This window comes from Aspergillus aculeatus (genome assembly GCF_001890905.1).
Source record: "Aspergillus aculeatus ATCC 16872 unplaced genomic scaffold ASPACscaffold_20, whole genome shotgun sequence".
NCBI classification, from domain to species: domain Eukaryota; kingdom Fungi; phylum Ascomycota; class Eurotiomycetes; order Eurotiales; family Aspergillaceae; genus Aspergillus; species Aspergillus aculeatus.
In genome coordinates this window covers 269,430-290,044 of record NW_017962995.1, presented here as the reverse complement: position 1 = coordinate 290,044, position 20,615 = coordinate 269,430, and the positions used below count along the sequence as shown (strand labels likewise).

The window sequence follows — 20,615 nt, the reverse complement described above, 5'->3', positions numbered from 1 at the left end:
TGAGAAGCAGGACTAGGTTGACGGGTAGTTTGGTAATTAATTTATCTCGTCTCTCAAATGTCGAGCAAACGGTTTCCTACGCAGTTAGTTCACACGCTCAAGACGCACAATGGTGAGGCTTGTCCTGCATCGCGACAGCTTCGAACCGCCTCTGACGTATACAGGACCCGTCAACGCGGTGACATTTTCTAGCTATCCCGGAACTTACGTGCTCACCGGGTCGAGCGATCGTGCTGTGCACCTCTCGCGGGCCGTCCCTACGAGCAACAATGGCACAGTGATCGAAACGACCTCTCCGATCCAGCGATACGAAGCACACGGATACTCGGTGCTCGACGTTGCCGTCGCGGCCGATAATGCGCGGTTCGCAAGCGTGGGCGGAGACAGACAAGTGTTCCTGTGGGATGTCGAGCAAGGAGGGACCACTCGACGCTGGAGTGGACACAATGCGCGAGTGGAAGCGGTTCAGTTCGCTGGCGACGGCGATTCGGTCGTGGTGTCTGGTATGTTTATTTTTCTTTTTTTGCGGGGAGCTGGTCGCAATCAACTAAGACGGCCCCCTATAGGTAGCGCGGATACGACCATCAACCTCTGGGATTGCAAGTCCAACTCGCACAAGCCGATCCAGACGCTGACCGAAGCGCGGGATACCGTTTCCTCGCTGCACGTGCACATGCCCACCTATTCCATTGCAAGCGGCAGCTACGACGGCCGGCTGCGCGTCTACGATATCCGCATGGGCCGGACCACGGTCGATGTCCTGGCGCATCCGGTCACGAGCGTGCGCTGCTCGACGGACGGGCACGCCGTGCTGGCGTCGACGCTGGACGGGCGGATCCGCATGCTCGATCGCAGTGACGGGAGACTCCTGCAGGCATTCGGGGGCGGGGGCGAGAAAGAGAACGCTGGAGGGGAGAGGGAGAAGAGTAGTTTCACGTTGGGGCAGCCAGGTTCCCTCGTTTACCGGAACAGCGAGCTGCGGATTCGATCCGTCTTTGCCAAGGCGGATGCGGTTGTTCTGAGCGGTGGTGAAGCTGAGAAGGTGAGCGGTAATAGCGCCGCGGGTGGTCAGGCAGCCGTTTTCGCTTGGGATGTGCTTAGCGGAGAAATTATCGCTGCGGTTCCTGCTGGTCCGGGGGTGAAGGCTGTGAGTGCCGTGGCGTGGAATGAGAAGGGTGGCTGTTGGGCCGGTGGGTGCTCGGATGGTATGTTTCCTTTCTCTTGTTGTTCAATTATCCTTCTGTCGGCTATTCTATTCCATCTATCTATCTCGTGCCTTTTCGGGAACCACCCGCCAATCCTGTGGAATATCTCTTACTCACCAATCGTTATCACAGGCACCGTCAAAGTCTATCGCTAACCCCCGGGAAAAAAATGAGAATGGTGGTGGGTGAGATTTGAGCTGAGAGGTCATGGCCATGAAACCCAGCCATCGGGACCAATCAATCTACTAATCCACTTCACCCTCTCCAACTGCTTCTGCGCTTTGACAACTTGGCTGCTTACCCTTGCTCGTATTTCCCTCTAACCACGAGAACCGACTGGCTACCGTGCCTTGGGATTTGGCTCCACGCCACCAGACGCCCACGTGTGCGTTTTCTGTTTTCCTTATCGAGATTGAGACCGACACTAAAGTTGTCAGCCTCATATACCCTCGCCTAGCCTGATTCAATGCCGCGGACAGCCGACAGTGACGTGACGAGAGGACAAACGCACCCCCCCACCGTGCAAGAATTGTTGTGCTGCTTCAGCTGAAACTCTGGGGCCATACTGTGTACTCGAAAGAATTACACCTCAGTCACGCAACATACTTGCCTAGTACATCATCTTCTCAAATCACCGCAACCCGAACCTCGCCGCCGGGTGGCCTTACTTATCCGCTCGAGGCCGAGGGGGGGATCCCTCACGGGGGCGTGGGGGGCTATTGCCTACTCGGGTACTTGGTCATACTGGTAGTCACCTCTCATCACCTAGAGTCTTAGGCACAACTGCCCACAATTCCAAAACCAAGAAAACGCAAGCTCCCTCACGCTTCCTCAAGCCTAAGAGCAGCACAAACTCCACGAAGGTATCCGACCCAACCCACCTCTACAATCCGCCGCCTCCACCGCCGTTAATCAGACACTCCCCTAATTAAGGCCGTTATCCCGCCTCTGCCGATCCGCTCGCCCACTAGAAGGACGGTCCTTAACTGCTACTATTATACAGAAAACATCAGAAGCAGCGCATCCACTGCTCACAGGATGGAACCGTGAACCTACCGATCCCGCGGGCTCAGACGGACCCACTGCAGTATTGGGTCTGGGTTGCTTTGGTTAGCACGGACTGAATATAGCTTCCTCCTATAACTCACACCACAGCACGAAGAATACCACATACAGTACAGTATAGTTCATATCAGACTATCTTATAATCCACTACCTATCTACAAAAGTATAACAGAAATTCGCCTCAATAATCGGCCCCCACCGTCGATACCGAATCTGGAATCGATGTATTTAATCAAGTGCACGGTTACCGTATACACAGTAGCTGTGTAGATGTACTGTGTAAGGATATTGTGATATCACAATACTCACCCAATTACCCTTCGGATCCGATCCGGTCGAAGCGGTAGATATCATCGTCATGTCATATCCGTATATGATCGATCCAATACCCCCCCCCCCCAAAAAAAAACTCATCTGGGGAAGGAAAGGGGGCTACCGGGCCCCTGGGGCCGGGGAAAGGGGACTATCGTCTCGAGATGATCATGCAGGGGCGTTGCGGTGTAATTTGACTTGCCTTAACTTCCTGGACTCTAAGAATAATTCAGACCCAGTATGGGTATACGGGTACAGTTGAGTGTGTTAGTAGCGTGGCCTACATTACAGGAGGGGTGTGGTAGCTTACAGCCTGGGTTGAGTATGAAGGACTGGGGGGGTAGAACTATGGACGCCTACAGTAAAGTATGGGGCACAGAACGGTGATTGTAAAACAAGACAAAACGGTGAAGTAAGCTTGCTCCATACTGGGCTCTGAGCTTGTTACGATGGGGGTAGGTAGGTAGGTAGGTAGGTAGGTATGAGGCGTCTGGTTCACGATCCTGACAAATGTAGGCGGACGGACAAGTAGGCAAGTAGGCAACGCCACAGGCGGCAGGCGGGCCTTGTTGCCTCCGTTGCCCCTGAGACTTGATTTTACTCACGGGGGTATACGATACACTGATTGTGGCAACCGACATTGTCCCGCGGGCATGGCAGTGTGTTGCCTACATGCCAAAACCTCAGAGAAGGGAGTTACAGACAGTTATGTCAATCTAAGATGAAACAGATGACTAGCCATGATTACCGGCGACTCCGGAGTCTCACGGCCTATGCATGCACGGATCACGGTATCGAAATAAACAACCTCGGCGATAACACCAAACTAGCCACATGCTTGCTTAGTCTGGCTATATCACCGTCAAGTACTGTCACAATAATTGAAAAGAAAGATTATGGACAACCCGAATCCACTACCAGTCCAACGAGATCCCACGAAAATGTCTCACAATCACAGTAAACTAAATTCAGATGGCCAATGTAAATGCAACAATCTTGAAAGATTTTTGTTTTCAAGCACACGAAACAATCAAACAACTTTTCTGGAGAGGTCATGCAGCGTAAACAAAGTTTCCCAAACACCCAACTTCGCTGTGCCCGGCTTGGAGTAATTTTGTCAAAGAAACAAAAACGATGATATGGGAGTATGCAAATAGCGCCAGCAACACACAATGCAAGAAACGGCGAGGCCAATGCAACAATTTGGTATCTGGACGTAAAGCAATGAGAACTTTGTAGTAGAAACACATCAAACGAAATATAAGGAGGGGGTTTCTGAAAGGGAGGCTTTTTCGTGTAAGGCAGCGAACGGCAAAGCTAAATCTCGAGAGCCTCAATTGCGGCTTCGGGCTCGTGACTTTCCGCTTCTAAGGCTTCCACGGCTCGGTGCAACTCATGCTCACCAACCAGAATGGTGCCCGCGCGGGCCGTGCTGAGGAAACTAATCTCCACGGCATCCATTGACAGGTCCATGTCCGGTTGCAGGCGATGGGTTGCAACGTTGGCGTCGAGGCCAAGAGGTCGCACGGGTCCTCCGGATCCCCAGCTGGAGGAGAGGAAAGGTTTGAAAGCGCTGTCCAGAGAGGTGCCCGAACCATTGTAGGAACGAGACAGGAAGGTGGAAACATCGGTGTCCTCATCGTCTCGGGCATGGGTAGCATCGGCCAGTCGACTAGCAACGCCACAAACGATACCTGTCGCCTCAAGGGGCAGTTTGCGGAGATCCAGCATGATGGGAACTAATATCTCCTCCTTCGACCCGAGTAGAAGACTGGACTCATCATCTTCGTCCGCAGTTGTGGAATTCCCATGCGAGAACCGCGGAAGAAGCCGTTTCTCCAGAAGTAGAGATGCCGCGGGATCAGCAGCGGTCAAGGTAAGTGACAGAAACCGTGGCTTATCGACAATCAATGTAGTGGTGAGGGCCTCGCGGAGAATCTCAATCGAGCTGGTGTTGCTGCTGAATTGATGGTGGGCTGCACAATGCACTAGACGAAGCGAGCGATCGACAGATGGGATGATGTGGTTCTTGCGTAGTGACGAGAATGTGCGCACTTGTAGTTCATCTAAAGACGAAGGAGGAGGAGTGGCCGGAGGGGAACTCAAACTACTTGCCGAACGAGAGGAAGCAGGACTGAAGCAGCTACCGTATTGAGCCTGATTGTTGTTGACGAACGCCTCCGTTGACAGTTCGAACTGGAAGCCACGCTTCTCCAGCGTCTCGATCACTTGAGTCTTGCTGCGCAGGGGGACAATGATGTAATCTGAGAAGTAGGTCGAGATGAAGAAGATAGAGCTACATCATTCCAGTCAGTGTGTTGCTCGAAATCTCGAATCGATTTGGTACGTACATTCCAGCCATGGCCAGTGGCCGGGTGAGTTCCAGGACCCGCTGGCCAGCTTCCAGACCCTCGCCGTACACCTGCATGGCAATGAAATCATCGTGGCTGATCGATAGGCGACTCTGGCTGGACGAATTGTTGCGAAGAAACCTATCGACCAATGGCGCGAAGTACTGATTGGCAAGCTGTCTTGGACACATGATGGAGCATTCCACCGGGGTGATAGAGAGGTTCAAGAATGCGGGCTGCGTATGTTTGAGCATTTCGGCACGGCCGAAGTCCTGGCCTTCCGTTCGAGCCTCAGCGATCGGAGATACCTCATGAAAGAGCACCTGCAGAATCGGGTTGAGGAAGAACGGGTAGAGATCCAGTGGAATATGCACCAGGGCCAGTCGATCTTCCTGTATTTCCACGACGGTGGTTAGTGAGACGAGCTTGAGCGGAGTGGATGCCATGGTAGGTTGTCTGTACAAAAAAGGACATGGCAATGAGGGGGTTCCGTTGGTGTAGAGAGTAAGTCGAGGCTCACCATGAACTGGACTTGGGCAGAGATTAGAGACAGTGATTGCTCCATCTTGCTAGACTTTGTGGGCAGAGAAGGGCCGCAGCAGGCGTTAATTCACTGTAGTGACAGCCGACGACCAGGCAAGTAGACAATTCAATCAAGTCAAGGTAGTGTCGGCACGGTCTAATACCAGTCAGAGGTAAGAAGCGCAGACCGATAGTGTGGAAACTCACAGTATAGATCAAGATCGCTCAGCGGTGGGTAAGAGTAGAGATAGGAGTAGAAGGGAGTCAAATGATCGATGGGATTTCAGTAATAAAAGAGTAGACAGTCCAGTAATAAAGTATGTATGGAGCCACCAGGCTGCGGCTGTACAGTGCGGTGCAGTGTAGTGCAGGCAAGGCAAGGCAGATCAATCGCCCGGGCGATCACTTTAATCTGGGGGATTATGACGCCAGACGGTAAGTTGAGTCAGGATCCTTTGTTCGCTTTTTCTTTCTGTGCTTGAAAGACCTGAATAGTTCGTAGCCTCGATTGATCATTGTTCTCCCACCCCTGGTTACGCCATTGTTTGGACAGATGATATCAATTCAGGTGGTAACACGGAAGACGGGATTTAGTAGATCATCATCGATGCAGAAGGCAATTGAGGAGATTACGGCATGAAGGAGGAATTTGCGTCACCGTTGATTCAGTAGGAGGGTGGGGGATGGTGGTCTTGTGAGAGGATAGAGGAGATTGAAGGTTAATTGTAACTGAGAGTGAAGCAAAAGAGGCAGAAGTAGAAGAAGAGGCAGATGAGGGGAAAGACCAAAAGAGGATTTGAGTTAATAGTAGTTGTTGCAGAAGGCAGAAGAGGAGAAGAGCTTAGTTTAGAGGTGGAAAGCAGGTGACTCGACAACCACCACTTCCCTCGTGGCTGGTGATGCGATGCAATTCGTCTGTTCCCTCCAACCACACTCTCACACACTCACTTCCTTTTCTCTTTTTTGCTCTTCTCTACTACTACACTGACTCAACTGACTCAATGTAATGGATGGGTGGAGTCTGAATCAGTTCCTGTCCGGCTTCGAAAATGTGACACTGCGACCTGACCGTTTCAGCGACAGTTCCACAGCGGATATTCGGCTGGTTGTGACCAGAGTATGAAGTAGTAATCCAGATTCTTCCCCCCGATATTTGAGTGTCAGTAACTGTATGAGACAGGAAAAAAAGAAAAGACAATGCAAAAGGGCGAAAAAAGAAAAAGAAAAAAAAATTTAAAGTTCACTGCTGATGATGACTGGCTGCAGGACAAGAGACACACAGACACACTCGCGTTTCTTCTCTAAGTCCTGTACCAGTGTACCTCGTGCGATTCCTTCCCAAGCCAAGGACGAATCGAAAAAGAGATCTGAGAATGAGTGCAAACTGACCGAACGAACTCTGGTTCTTATCCTTTACCTCCCAAATTTTTCTTTTTCCTTTACCCTCACACAACCTCGACCACCACAAACCTTTTTACCTAATACTTCGAATCGAGTCATTCCAACGCCCTTTTCCGGCCTTTATCTCTTGTCTCCAGCTGCCAGGCTCCACCGGGACCCAGACTGCTTATCAGTCGAACCAGCAAATCCCTTTGGATGGCGCCCCCGCGCTAGGCGCTGGTCCCGACCGAAGTGTTGCCCTGTGCTCAACTGCTCGGATGGATGATCGCTGGTTCTAGCAGGTTAAGTTTGCTCTCTTTTTCCTTTGGGTGATGCTCATCAATCAGCGCGCACGCGCGCACGGATCGATAAGCGGACGCCTCTGGTTTGGCTCGCCAACCGTCTTCACACTCCTCCCTCCCACTCCCATCCTGCGCGAACCTTAGAAAGCAAGCCTCCCTCCCCCCTCCACTTTCTTACCTTCTCGGCTCCCCCGCACTTTCCAGGGGCAAGGATGTTCTTGTGTGATGAACGTGTGGGAGGAGAGACAAGAACTGCTGGCTTACTTAGTCAGGCACCACGGTCGCGCAAATCAGCCATCGATCCAGTCACACAGGGCCATCCTGCAGTGGGAATGTGGATGAGTGGCGATTGACAAGACAGTAGATTAGGGCGCAGAGATTTCATCGTCGCCTTCAAGCCTCAGGTAATTTGTCGGCTTATGGATTGCAGAGAAGTGAGGGGGTGGCACTCTACAGAGTATGTAGCAAATTGAAGGAATTGTGGCACACGCCGGCGTGTTAGTCTTGAGAAAAAGAGGAGCCAAGTGGGCAATTAGTATCTGGACTGTTGAGCGGATTGTGGAGCAGTCGCTGTCTACTTCTGTGGAATTTGGACTTTTGACATCGACTGCCTCTGAGCAGTGAGCAATATACGCCAACTAGTTAGAGATCCAATCAGACTGCAGTTTAACGGGGAGCTTGACCTGACCAACCACTTCATCGTGAGTTGAGGACAGAAACATCATCGCGTTTGCCTTCCGCTTCCGCTACAACACTTGCACATGTCATGCAAGAAACTACATAATTCCACAATACAATCTCGGACCCGAGCGACAGGCTATCTGTTCTATATCCCAGATAGTCGTCAGAGTTTCATCTCCATGCAGCGTCTGTACCGAGTACAGTCGAGCGGACTTGCTGCAGCTCCAAATTACCCGACAATTCCCCTAAACTCAACTCTACGCCCTTAACAGTCCTTGTATGCCTCCGTTCCCATTATCTCCGATGCCCATCTCTAATAATGCGCTTGAAGCGCAGAGTCTAAATCCCGTCTGCACAGCACAGCACACTAAGACCATCGCAACCCAAACAGAATCAAGGCAGATCCAACCCCCATGACCAGAACAGGAGACAACGAAAACGATCTCCGCCGGCGTAGCAGTGTTGTATCTGGTTGGTCGTTTGAAACTTCCATCACACACCCACCACTCTTTTCCTCTTCTACTAGGTATGGAATAGTACTAGCCTGAGGTAGGTAGATAAGTGACGAACCCTATCTCCCCCCCCTCCCCTCCCTTCTCTACCTAAGATATACCGGCCCATCCGGTAAGTCATACTGAGAAAGTTCAGTGATACCCAATAACCACCGGCTGATCGACCCGAGCAGATACAAAAAACAATGGCCTGATATCTGCCTTCGTGCATGGGTGCATGCATGTATGTCTGTCTACTATCGCATTAGCTACTAAGTTAAAGATACAGTACAGTAGTTACAATACTTGCGGGTTACTAATGCATCTCCCAACCAAGCAGCAAGTAACTCGGCCACAAGCCACACTCCTAGTCAGCTACGCTACCCCGTATCCTCACATCACATCCACCACACCGCCGAATACGAGACCACCCACGCAAAGAAACACAAAGCTGGGGAAAAAGGCTGCCTGCAGCACAGCACAGCCCTGGGGAGAGCAGTTCATGCGATCCTTCCACGCCATTTCCTTCATTTCCACCAACCAGATATCAAGCCACGATGAGGGAGGGGGAGGAAAAGGTGGTGTGGTAGTGTGGTGTGGTGCGGTGTGGCTCAGCTGTAGCTGTAATAGAGTATATAGCTTATAAGTTAGCAGAGTATATCTCCCAAGTAGGAAGTTAGTATACCAACCCGGTGTATAATGGTACTTTGTGACGGAGATAGTGCAGTGGACGTTTAGTCTATTCCCGTTTGCCCCTCTGAACAAGGGAAGGGAAGGGAAGAAGTACCGTGCAGATACCTCCGCACTAGGCACCTACAGTACATCCACCTGCGGCATTATTATACTGGGTTATCGCCACTGATTACCTTCTAAGTAGTACTGATCACCTAGACCCCGGCTGGGATCACTTGTGAATGACAGATAAGAATAGCAAGATCGTCGGCTTCACCACAGATACAATAGGTAGTCCGGGATGTCACTCATACTTGTAAATGACATGAGAATAGCAAGATTATCTCTACTACTACCTCCACCACACAAAACCAGTAACCAAACCCCCAGCTGAAACATCAAAGCATAAGTATAAGAACCCCATGATACCAACCCAGAGATCATGCACACCAAACCGAGTTAATCCCTAGTACCCTACCCTACCCACCCTACAGTACAGTACATAACTAGCTAGCTAGCCAGTAACTATCTAACTCCCCCCAAACAAGTCACAAGTACACCAATCCCCTCCCCACCCGCACATCACCTCAACCCATCCACAGTACAGTACATCCCACCAAGAACCCAACCAAGTAATAAGGCACAAGAAATCACTTGACCAGACCTCCCAACGACACACTTCTTTCCAAAAAGCTCCGAAACCGTCAACAATCATGCAAATACAAAGAAAACGCCCCTACTTACTATGTTAGCTACCAGCATTGGCTAGTGAAGCAGTCCAAGTATCATATCGTACCACCAGCTCAACCTAACCTTCTAAGCTCCCCAAACCCTGAAGACATATACGGTACGTAGAACCCAGGAATCCTGTTTGCGATAGATCGGGTGACGGTGACTTTAACTTGGAATATGCTAAGGTAGGGTGGGCATGCGTTCACTGTATTCATACCAAGATAGGAAGGGGTATTGATGAGGTGGGTGGGTTTGAGGTTGTCTACTGGGTAGAGAGGGAGAGGGAGAGAGATAGTACGCGGAGTATATCTTCGTTCAATGTGCTAAGGGAGGGATGAGTGATGTCCATGGCAACTTGAAACATTATCTGAGAAGTAGAAGCGGAGTCGGGATTGGTTGTATGGATGTGGGCAAGGGCATGGGCATATCAGGAATAAGATGATGTGCTATGCTATGCTATGCTATGCTATATTATACTATTATACCCTTGTCCATGACTGCGGCACGGATCCTTGGGTGAGAGGGGCAGGTTTCCGAGTGGATGCATGCATGCGTAGCCTCCTCCAGGCTTCCAGCGTATACATGCATGGGATGACCAACCACTAGCACTAGAAAATGGAGTATGTAGGAATCACCAGGGTAGTGTACAATTGTATGTAGTCATCTTTTAATCTCCAATTTAAAAATAGCATCTGGCATACCTACCTGGCAACCTTGAAACAAACCCTCCTACCGAGAATAGTAACAGCTCAACGCCCGCAATGCATAGCACAAGATTCCGAATCCGAATTCACAAGGTACAGTCACAAGACTAGAATTGAAGGTATCTGACTCCACCTCACCATCAATCGTCATCCACCCGGGGACGTTTCGATCCACGCTCGGAACGATCGACCTCCTCGAGTCCGTAGCGCTTCTGGCCCGATGATCCCGCGCCTCCCGTGACGTCGGCGATCATGCTGTCGATACCGAACGGGTCCGTCGTGTCCTTTTCGAACTGCACGGGACCATCGCGAGCCTAGGAGAGACAGATTAGCACTCTGGCCCTGACCACAAGAAAAAGAAAAACTCACCTCCGCCAATTCAGCTCCCTTGAAACCCTCCTTAGCTCGGCCCAAAACCTCGAACCGGCTCGACTTCTGGATCTTGCTCATCTCCTCGCCCGCTCCCAGCCCCTCGTCGTCGTCATCGAGCTGCGCACGCGGCCGGTAGATGCTGTTGATGGCGTCCTGCGCGGCGAACAGCGGCTTGTCGTAGGGGTTGTCCTCGTTGAACCCGGAGCTCATGCCACTCGTCTGGTTAAACAGCCGCGAGTCGTACATGGCCTCGGACGACTGCGTCGGCTTGGCCAGGCCCAACGCCACCTTCTCTGAGATATCCCGGTTCTGCTCGCGCGCCATCATCTGGATCCGCCGCTCCGTGCCCATGCGCGACTGCCGCAGCTGCCGCTCCGCCTCCTGCCGCCGCTCGCGCCGCATCTGCTCCCGCTGCCGGGCCGCCCGCTCGTCCTCGTCCTCCCCGCCACTCGGCGTGCCGGACCGATCCGAATACCTCGACGGGCTGCGGCTGACATTGCGGGCGGACGGCGACCGCGAGTAATCCCGCTGACGACGACCGCCACTGCCACTGCCGCCGCCGCCAGCCCTCTCGTCGCGCGCCTTCTGCGCCAACGCCCGCAGATGCTCCTCCTTCTGAGCCTTCTCCTTCTCCGCCAACTTCTGCTGCATCTGGGCGCGCAGCCGCACCTCCTCCCGCGCGTGCCGGTCGGCCGTGAACAGCGCCTCGGCGAACTGCGCAAACTTATCATTGATCGTGACATCCTGCAACCCGCGACCATCGGCCGCCAACCGCTTATCCAACGGCACGGTATAACCCTTGGGATTCTTCCAATTCGACACGGGCGGCGGAATCTTCCAGGCCTCCTGATCCTCCGCGGTCAACTTGCGGGGCGGGGAGTGCATGATGGGCGGCGGGGGCGAGGGCGGTCCCCGGGGAATCTTCTTGTGCTTGAACTTGGGCGGCTCCATGGGATCCTGCTGGCGCTCGACGATCTTCATGATGCGATCATTCTTGCGCGACGTATCACCCATCTGGTTGTTGGCCGGCGTGTAGCGCACGAACGTGGGCTCGGCGCGGCGGCCCCCACGCACGTTCTTGGCCTTCTGGGCCGACACCGCCCCTTCCACCAAACTGGCCAGCGCGGTCTTGGTCTTCTCCATCTGCGCCGCCACCTCCTCCTCCGAGGGCCGGTCCAGCGACACCTCGCCCATGTCGACCCGCTGCCGCAGCGGGATCAGGTCCTTGAACGAGGCGTGCACGATCCGGTTGTCGCCATGGCCCCGCCGCGCGATCGCGTCGTACTTCACTTTCCCCTCCGCGTCCACCTGCACCGCCAGCGCGTTCGACGTCGACGCCGTCCCCTTCCGCCCCATGTCGAGCGGGTACTGCGCCACCAGGATCTCCGGGAACGCGCCGCCGTCGCCGAAGTCCTCGGGGGCCCGCGGCCGCCATCCGGCTCGGTTCTGATAGGGGGGAGGTCCGGTTCTCTAGACACAAATGAAAGATAAAAAAGATTAGTATCATATCCGCGTAGTTGGGGTGTAGACTGGCGGGTTCGAGCAAGAAGGGTTGCGGTGGAAACCTACCCGGAGCACAATCTGGGATTCATCGAGTTGGCCGGGGCCCACGACCCGGGGCCCACGGGGCTGCGCGTGTTGGGGGAGCTCCTCCTCCTCGCCGGTGTATTTCGGCTTCGGAAGAGCCTTGAAGAGTCCCTCCGCTATGGACGCCATCGTGGTAGGGGTTCGAGATGATGATGTCTTGAGGGATGGATTGGTTGGGGGGAGAAGGGATTCAGAGGTTGATTGCGTTTCGAGCTCGTCGGGAATGGGAAGTTTGGCGGGCGGCGGAATTGCGTCGACGATCACGTGGTCCCGGGGCGGTGGCCATTTGGGATTTTTACTCAATACTTCTATTTGTAAGTACTTCACTCTCCTCTGAAGTTGTGGGCGATGGGTACACCATTCATTATCTTTGGCTACATCTTCTCGACCAGCAGTTCAGTGTCAAGAGCATGTCTCTAATTGAGTAGGGATTGGAAGTAAAAATGTCTAAGACAGAGCATTATACGGTTCTCTATTTATATGCTTTATAGTACAGTACAGTACATCAAATCTTAGATCATCGCCGGTAAAAGAGTAATCGATGAGAGGGGAATCACTTCGCAAGTCTATCATACACAGACAACCATTATGGAACAAGCCCATATGCATCATGGAGGACCCGATGTTAGTGGGTCACGTTTACATTAAGAAAGTATGAAATGAACAACACAACAAACAACGCAGAAAAGGCCTCATGACCTCGCTCACAGCATATGCGAGCGCATAGGGCAGGCAACGCCTTCCTTGTCACCCGCTTCCACGTAATGTTCCTTCCCGTGGTACGTGTACCAGATCTTCAGGGTCTTGGGCAGCAGAGGCGCAGGGTCATAGAACCCGAGGATGTGAAACTTGGCCGAGTTCTTGGAGATCACCAACTGACCGTTGTCGACCAGCGCCATGACCGGAACAGTGACATCGGCGACGTCAGGGTCCCTCTCGCTGCCATCGCTTCGCTTCTTCGTGGGGTAGTGGCCGTACTCGGCCCGGGTGATCACCAAGCCATCGTGCGCGGCCTCCCGGTCACGGCGCCGTTGCACCTGATCCATCATCAGCTGGATCGCCTGCTGACTTTCTTCCCTCTTCTTGGGTACCAGCTTCTTGAGCTGCTTCTGTCGTCGGGCGATCACCCGACGGTGCTTCCTCCGCTCCCTCGGGCGGATAAACCCGAATTCCAGCGCGCAGTACGCGACCCAGGGAAGCAGGACCGCCACCGCAGCAGCATCAGCGTTGGCCGCTTCAAAGGAACACACCGTGATAGGTAATCGGATGTTCTGGCCCAGTCTGCTCCAGGAAAGGGTCATAACCAAGCCATTCGCCGATTGGACACCCACACCCAGCCCCATGCGGGCCAGGTCACCAACCCGACGGGTTCCCTCGATGTGCCAGCCAAGCGACAGGTCGAACCCGACCGTGCTCTGGACACCAATCCTCACGGACCGGGGTTCATTCTCTTGAGGTAGGCGATAATGCCCCTCCGAGCTCCATTGGGAAAGCGATGCATCGGTGGACGGCTTGCCAGAGAAGATATTGCGAGAGTAGTTGAAGGACAGGCCACCCATCGCCGGGCTGACTGCGACTCCTACCTGCCACGCTTCAGCAGCACGGTTGTTGTTGCGGTGTTTCGAGCGGACGTCCTCAAACTCGGCGTCCTCGTTCAACTCGCCGTCATCCTCATCATCGTCAATACTAGCCATATACCTGGTCGTCGGCTGGGACAAGAGGCCGAATTGGAACTGGCTCAGTTGTCCAGGAATAGAGAGCAGATACTTGAAGTCATCTTGAATCTCGTAATTGGGGCTGAGGAGCTGGCGGAACCAGACAGGCCAGACAAGCGTTCCACTGTCCAAATTGGCAAACACATGTTTTTGCTCGCCAATCTGCTTCGACAGCCGGGCGCCCAACATCGGCGGAGCCGCCCAAATCGGCCGCTGGAACACCGTGTTCAGCTCCAGCCGGAAAGGCCTCGTCCCGCGGACGAGGGTGAAAGGTTTGGCCCAGTTGACATCGAGCTGTGGGCATGGCAGCACCGAAGCATTCACCCCCAGGCCCGAGTACTGGAGGAACGACAAGGCAGGCTTGCCCAGGATGCCCTTGGAGCCGGCCAGATCTCCGAAGGCGTGGTGCACGCCCACACCCAGTTGCAATTCTTTAGTCGAGATGACCAAGGGGACAGGAACCTAGACAATCAATCAGTGAGCACTTCTCGCCTATCCCCCTATGCTCGAACGGGACCCGTAGGGATTACCTGGACAACCTCCGGCTCCTGATCTTCGATCTGAACCTGCAGCTTCTGCGTCAAATGGCGAATCTTGCCCGAGATCCCAGCATTGATGACCATCTCCGGTCCATCGCCCTGCGAACTTAGGTCAAGTACCGCACCGTCCTCGTCGCCCCCAATTTCCTTCTCGTTGTCATCATCGTCTTCCATCTCGTCCTCACCCGCAATATTCCTCCACGTCGGCAATGGCGCCTTGAACGCAAACGCCACGCCAAACTTCGACAATTTCGGATCCGGGACATTCAGATAGACCTCGCCGGCATCCTCATCAATAGTGATCGTATTCGAAGCATCAACGCCGAGTGTAAACGAACCCTAGCCGTCGCCCCAACACAACACAAGTTAGTCAACCAGCCAACCCAAAGCCAGCCAGCCCCTCCCAAATCCCCATTCAAAACGAGAAGAACATACCTTCCCGTCCACCAAAGAATTCACCGCCTTCCGCTCCCTAGCCTTCATCCTCTCCAGAAACCACCGCCGAAACTCCTGCGGACTCTTCGCCTTCAACCCCACCCTCCACTCCGCCGCCGCCCCCCTCGCCCCAGCAGCAGCAGTAACCCTCTCCGCCTCGCCAAACTCCTCCCGCACCCCCTCCGCCCCCAGCAGATCATACACCACGCGCTTCCGCCCGTCGATCAGCGTCTCGTAGGCCTCGCGGATCCGCTCGAAGTGCCGCTTGGCCGCCTCGGCCAGGTGCGCCGGCTGCTTGTCCGGGTGGAACGAGAGGGTGAGCGCGCGGTAGGCGGAGCGGATCTGGGCGTCCGTCGGCGGCGGGTGCCGGCGCAGGTTGAGGAGGGTGTAGTAATCGGGTTCTTCTTGGGTGGTGGGATCGGTGGTGGGGTCGAGGAGGTCGTAGTCATCGTCATCGTCATCGTTGCTGCTGCTGCTGTTGTTGCTGCTGTTCATAGTCGGATGGTGTTGTTGTTGGTGTTGGTGTTGATGTTGCGGTAAGAAGGAGTCCGCGTCCGAGTCCTCCGGGTCGATGTCCCTGTCCCTTGTTGTGGACATCTTCTCTGTTCCTTTCTCCCTCCCTTTTCTCCTTTGCGGTACAGTAGGTAGGTAAATAGGTAGGTAGGCAGGCAGGTATTTGGGGAATTCGGTTTGAGCAGCTGGTGTAATTCACTCGTGAAGACTGTTGCTTTTTTTTTCTTCCCTCCCGCGTTCTTCGTTTTGTTCCCTTTGAAGCTACCTTTCGGTAAATTCTGGTTCAATCCCTTGCTTTGGGGGGAAATCAAAATATATCGGACTAGAATACCCCAGTATTCCAACACTCAGTAGTATGATTGGTGATACGAAACTGTGGCAGTTGACGATGCTGCGCAAAGGGCGAAAACGACTTGTCGAACTGGAACGGCAAAACGCGCGCCGGAATGGGCAAGGAAGCAGCTGGCGGCCGCGGGCGGACTGGCTGGACCGTACCGAATGGAGGGGCGGAAAGAGCGGGGAACTTTTTAAGGTAGGAAGTCCGGCGGAACTGAAGGACTGGCTGGCTTAATTACATCCCTTTTGTGTTTGGGGGAAAGATAAAAATCATTCTATCATTTCGCTGAGCAGCAATTGATTTACTTGTGATGCTGGTTTGTTTGGGAAGACACTGACTGGCAGTTACAGCGGATGTGCTGTGCTGGCTTGCTGCATGTCACATGTGGTCGTTAGTCAAAGTGTTTCAATGACGTCGGAAGAAACAGCCTCGGCGGTGAGGACGCACAACGACACTAACTATTTCACTACAATAAATAAACACGGTGAATAACTCATAGGTATATCTATTGACTCACTCCATGCTGTTATATGCTTCATGAAGACTCAAATGCTCGTCTCCCCACAGTATGTATGTACAATCATTCGCTGGCGTAGTCACAAACCCACTCCAGAACCAAGTCGAAAAAAAGCCTCCCGGGTATATGATGTGTCAGAGCAAAAACAACAAAATGGCCGTGCTTTTTTATTACATGCCTCCAAATGCAAAGTCAATGAAGCCCCCGAAAACAGTATCAGCTTTTAGTGTCTCCAACCCAAAGGATGGTTTCTGCCGGAAAAGGGCCATTGCCGGCGCCTAGAGCACTGAGCAATCCCTCATATGGCAATGTTCCGTACATAAGATCCTCGTCTGTCGATGGCCCGGCATGCTTTTGCAGCATATTGCGGGCCTTGCTATCTAGAGATGCACTATTGCTCAGGAACGCGATTTTACCCTCGGTTTGCGTCGGGCTCTCCAGACATGCGCTCAAAGTATCAAGCCGCTCTTGGATCAAGGTAGCTAGCGCCAGGGTACTGCCCCAGAACCGAGCCAGCTCTTTGACTGCCTCAAGACCACCCCGGATGAGAGCAATGCATTCGCGCAGCTCGACCAACCGGCCTGCTGCACTGATAATATCAATCGCGGACAGAATCACATAGCCCAAAAACGGATTCAAGATCGCTCCCTTGGCCGAACTTGGCTCCATGAGAATCCGGGTCGGTTCGTACTCGGTTGCGTATTGAACCAGTGCTTTGGCCATGCGAAGAATATCAGCCGCATGGGTTCTCGCGGCGTGGATATGTTGGCTAACCACCTCCGCGCGAATGCTCTGGTGACGGCCATGTCGGTTTAGCCTCATCAACGTAGCATGATAGACCAGATGGATTGACATGAATGCGTCCGCTTTCTTGCTACGGATGCTCCGTTCCAAATTCACGGCTGTGAATGTAAGATGGTCCGGAAGCCTTGCAATCCATTCCTCAGCGCGCCGAGCCGCTGTCGAGTGGAATTGCTCAAAGTGTTCGCCATATACTTCCGTCGGGATCAACGACAACCGGAAGACATGGTCCGATACTTCTCCCCACAACGACATGATCTCGATCAAAAGTGCCATGGCGCTCGCGCCGGAAATGTCGTTGTTGGAAGAAGAATTCTGGTTCAAGAAACTCTGAAAGTAAGGTACGGTGGTATATTCTTGTGCTTCAAAAACTTCTTCGCGGCAAGGAAGTCGAAGGTAGGCGGACTGGGAGGAGATGGTGACGGGTGACGGGGCATAAACGCAGGTTGTACGCTAGATTACACCAACACAGTCAGTTGCGGAATAGACAGACTCAACGGGCTGGCTTGGATACTCACGTCTTTGATAAAGGCAACCCAGAATGTTCGCCTGCGACACTCAATCAAAGCCTGTGGGTGCAGCCCATACTCACAGGCCTGGTTTTGATCCACGATGAGTCCCCCTGCTTCGACATTATAACGAAGTCCAAATACTGTACGGACGGCCGCACCAGCAGCGTCCCACGATTTAACCAGGGCTCCTATGGCGTAGTACCAAAGGCTCAGGATGATATGGCTTTGGGCAAGCTGCAAAGACAAACCGTGTCTGCCATGCTCCACTGCGTATCGAGCTACGCGTGCGTACTTCCTCATCGCCACCATCCTGTCAGGACGATCGGAGAATACCGATCCTAATGTCATCATCGCGTAAATAAGCATGTTGTCTTCCAACGATTTGGTATGGCTCGCCCTTAGCCACAGCAGAAATCGCTTTCGTGGAAAGATGTAGTATAGTCGGTCGTTCACGTAGGTGAAATAGCTTTCGATGTAGTGCACAGTGAGTTCCGGATCGGCCTCGTAGGGGTCTGTATTCCAGTCGCTCACAAGTGGATCTTGAGGGTCCATGTCCTTCATCTCTGTCAACACGTCCGCATAATCCGGAGACACAAATGAAGACACGCTGACTGTGTTTCTGGGTATGATTTCCGCTCCCGAGGATGCTCGGCCAAAGCTGTACGCTTTCGGTCGAAACTGTGGCTCGTAGTCCATCATATCTTGGTTTGTGTTAACAGCCGACGGGGTGATTATGGATGCTTCGGACTTGGGAGATAGCGAGTTCGTGCCTGGAAGGGATACCGAGCTCTCGGATGCCCGCATCGTCGAGTATGAGGGCTGAGGTGAGGCGCCTTGAGTGTAACCGCCTCCAGAGTAGCTCTCCTGTGAATCGTATTTGCCTATGAGGTGCGCCGTCTTGAGTGCTGCTCGATGGCCACGAGGTCTACCATGATATTCAGTCAGCAGCTGCAGATTTGGCTGGTACTCAGAAGCAATGTCATCAACCGACTTACGCGCTCTCGAACCTGCAGTTTCTCCCAGACTTCTGGCATTGGTCGCATTTGGGGAAGTTTGGCTGGCACTTTATTTTCTTCTCCCTACAAGTCAGACAAGCCTGTGCCAGTCTCTTCCTCGGCTTGCCGGCTTTTGTGATCCCCCAGCTTGCATTCACTGGAACGCCGTCAATAAGCTTCGGGCAGTGCGACCCATCCGCATAGATATAACACAATCCTTCTCCGTCGATGTATTTCTCATCCACCACGTGAGGCCGTACATTGCTCTCTGAGGATCGATTAGCCGAGGCCATGTCGGATGTGGTTTCTGATGGGGAATAATCCCCGCCATATTCCTTATCCTGGGGTTTGAAGCCAGGATATGAGAAAGGAGTTGTGTGCATCGGATGTCCGGACGAACTAGTAGACGCTGTGCGTATAGAGCCTTCGCGTCCCAATCCAGTGTTAGTTGAGATGTGAGACAACGGCGGCAGGCTTCGACTCTGCGATGCGACCGCCTCGGGATAAGCCCGAGGGCTCTCTTGAATGCTAGATCGCGGTATGTGTTCATTATGAGGGCGAGGGATTGGTGATCCTGTGCTACCAGTGGGAGGGGTATAAACCCCGAATCTGTGGGCGTGATACGGAGATGATGGCCGACTCGAATGAGCACTCGGCGTCAGTAACTGACTCACAGGAGGCAGTTGCTCATTCGGCCCCAGCTGTGGCCCAGAAATACTTGGCCGCCCCGAGGCTATCTCGCCAGGTTCGCGGTTTTCTGTTTGATTGCGCTGACGCAGGAAGGGGTCCGTCCCGAGCTGTAAGGGTGCGGACGTACGTGGAGGTGGGAGCTGGTATGGATGGGCTCCAGAGCCTGGCACATTAGCTCAATGTACGAACCCAATTTTCAAAGGTGACCTACTCCCAAAAGGGCCTGTCGAGTGATCCGACATGATATTGGCGCTCTGGTTCTAGACGCAGAGAGACTTGGCTGTGGAGAATGTCAATGCCACGAGGGAGAAGAAGTCTCCGATGCGATGGCTCTCAGAGCTTATAGACACTAATTGCTAGACAGGATTTGAGCTGTCCAGCAAGGGAAAACTCTTGATCGGTGTTGTCTAAACTGCCCAGAAGTGTGATCAAGGCAATTTACCAAGCACTGGAGACCATTTAGCCATCTCCATCCTCAAGATTGCTGAATTGAAGCTTCATCGACTCACACTGGAACTGTAAATGTTGACGTCCCCAGCTCACAGCCACAAGTGGGGTAACCGAATGGTAAACGGATGCTTACGGGGCGTAGGGGTGGAAATTGGGAGCACGTTGAATGCGACTCAGGCATGGAACATTGGCAGCGAGATTGTATGGAGCTCGTTCGTCTTTCCGGTAGCAGGAATGCCACGCTATCGGATGGAACAGCAGGAGTTTCGCAACAAGAGAGCCGGGTCCGCACCACGTGCGCTCACTTGGATACTTCCATTCACTGCGGGATGATGGAATCAGAGAAATTTGCAGCTAAAGACCAGTAGTCATGTTGTAGATGACCATGAAGCACTGTCAGTTTGTGAGAACTCTCCATACCAAGAACGCAGCGGGGGGGGGTCTAGATTGTTGTCGTTGAGAGTTTGATGATGATGATGATGATGATGAAAGTACCACTTGTTATGGCAGATCTTATGCGTCGGGATTATAGGTGAAAGTGAGCAGGGGACCGAGATGGAGTTTTTCGAGTGATGTTGTTTTTCTTCAGCCCAAGAATAGCCAAGTCAAGTAGATCGTTGGGAGATGATGACAGAGGAAGAGAAGAGGTTGGGGGCGAAACAGTGTTGTGCGGATGCAGATGGACGGCCAAACACACACAGACACACACACACACACACACACACATCAACTCAA

General features: G+C 53.1%; 5 protein-coding genes across 5 annotated transcripts; 1 reads left to right on the top strand and 4 right to left on the bottom strand.

The window, feature by feature from the left end:
* Positions 1-57: 57 nt before the first annotated feature.
* Positions 58-1,360, top strand: ASPACDRAFT_47792 (WD40 repeat domain-containing protein; the record flags this gene model as incomplete). The annotated part of the gene is made up of 4 exons (XM_020202012.1): positions 58-112; positions 165-503; positions 567-1,205; positions 1,338-1,360. The coding sequence occupies 4 exons, from the start codon at positions 58-60 to the stop codon at positions 1,358-1,360; spliced, it is 1,056 nt and encodes a 351-aa protein (XP_020051780.1).
* Positions 1,361-3,899: 2,539 nt separating this feature from the next.
* ASPACDRAFT_64350 (ACT domain-containing protein) lies at positions 3,900-5,379 on the bottom strand (the record flags this gene model as incomplete). The annotated part of the gene is made up of 2 exons (XM_020203998.1): positions 3,900-4,878; positions 4,934-5,379. 2 exons carry the CDS (start codon positions 5,377-5,379, stop codon positions 3,900-3,902), a joined length of 1,425 nt encoding a protein of 474 aa, XP_020051779.1.
* A 5,178-nt stretch (positions 5,380-10,557) lies between these two features.
* On the bottom strand, positions 10,558-12,505 carry ASPACDRAFT_55127 (SKIP/SNW domain-containing protein; the record flags this gene model as incomplete). The annotated part of the gene is made up of 3 exons (XM_020202964.1): positions 10,558-10,731; positions 10,787-12,259; positions 12,359-12,505. 3 exons carry the CDS (start codon positions 12,503-12,505, stop codon positions 10,558-10,560), a joined length of 1,794 nt encoding a protein of 597 aa, XP_020051778.1.
* A 393-nt stretch (positions 12,506-12,898) lies between these two features.
* ASPACDRAFT_81918 (J domain-containing protein) lies at positions 12,899-15,996 on the bottom strand. The gene is made up of 3 exons (XM_020205979.1): positions 15,066-15,996; positions 14,623-14,969; positions 12,899-14,554 (listed from the first exon to the last, which is right to left on the bottom strand). Exons 1-3 carry the CDS (start codon positions 15,558-15,560, stop codon positions 13,081-13,083), a joined length of 2,316 nt encoding a protein of 771 aa, XP_020051777.1. The 5' UTR covers positions 15,561-15,996; the 3' UTR covers positions 12,899-13,080.
* Positions 15,997-16,648: 652 nt separating this feature from the next.
* Positions 16,649-19,672, bottom strand: ASPACDRAFT_36268 (uncharacterized protein; the record flags this gene model as incomplete). Its single annotated transcript, XM_020200194.1, has 4 exons — positions 16,649-17,686; positions 17,752-18,670; positions 18,741-19,593; positions 19,642-19,672. 4 exons carry the CDS (start codon positions 19,670-19,672, stop codon positions 16,649-16,651), a joined length of 2,841 nt encoding a protein of 946 aa, XP_020051776.1.
* Between the last annotated feature and the right edge of the window lie 943 nt (positions 19,673-20,615).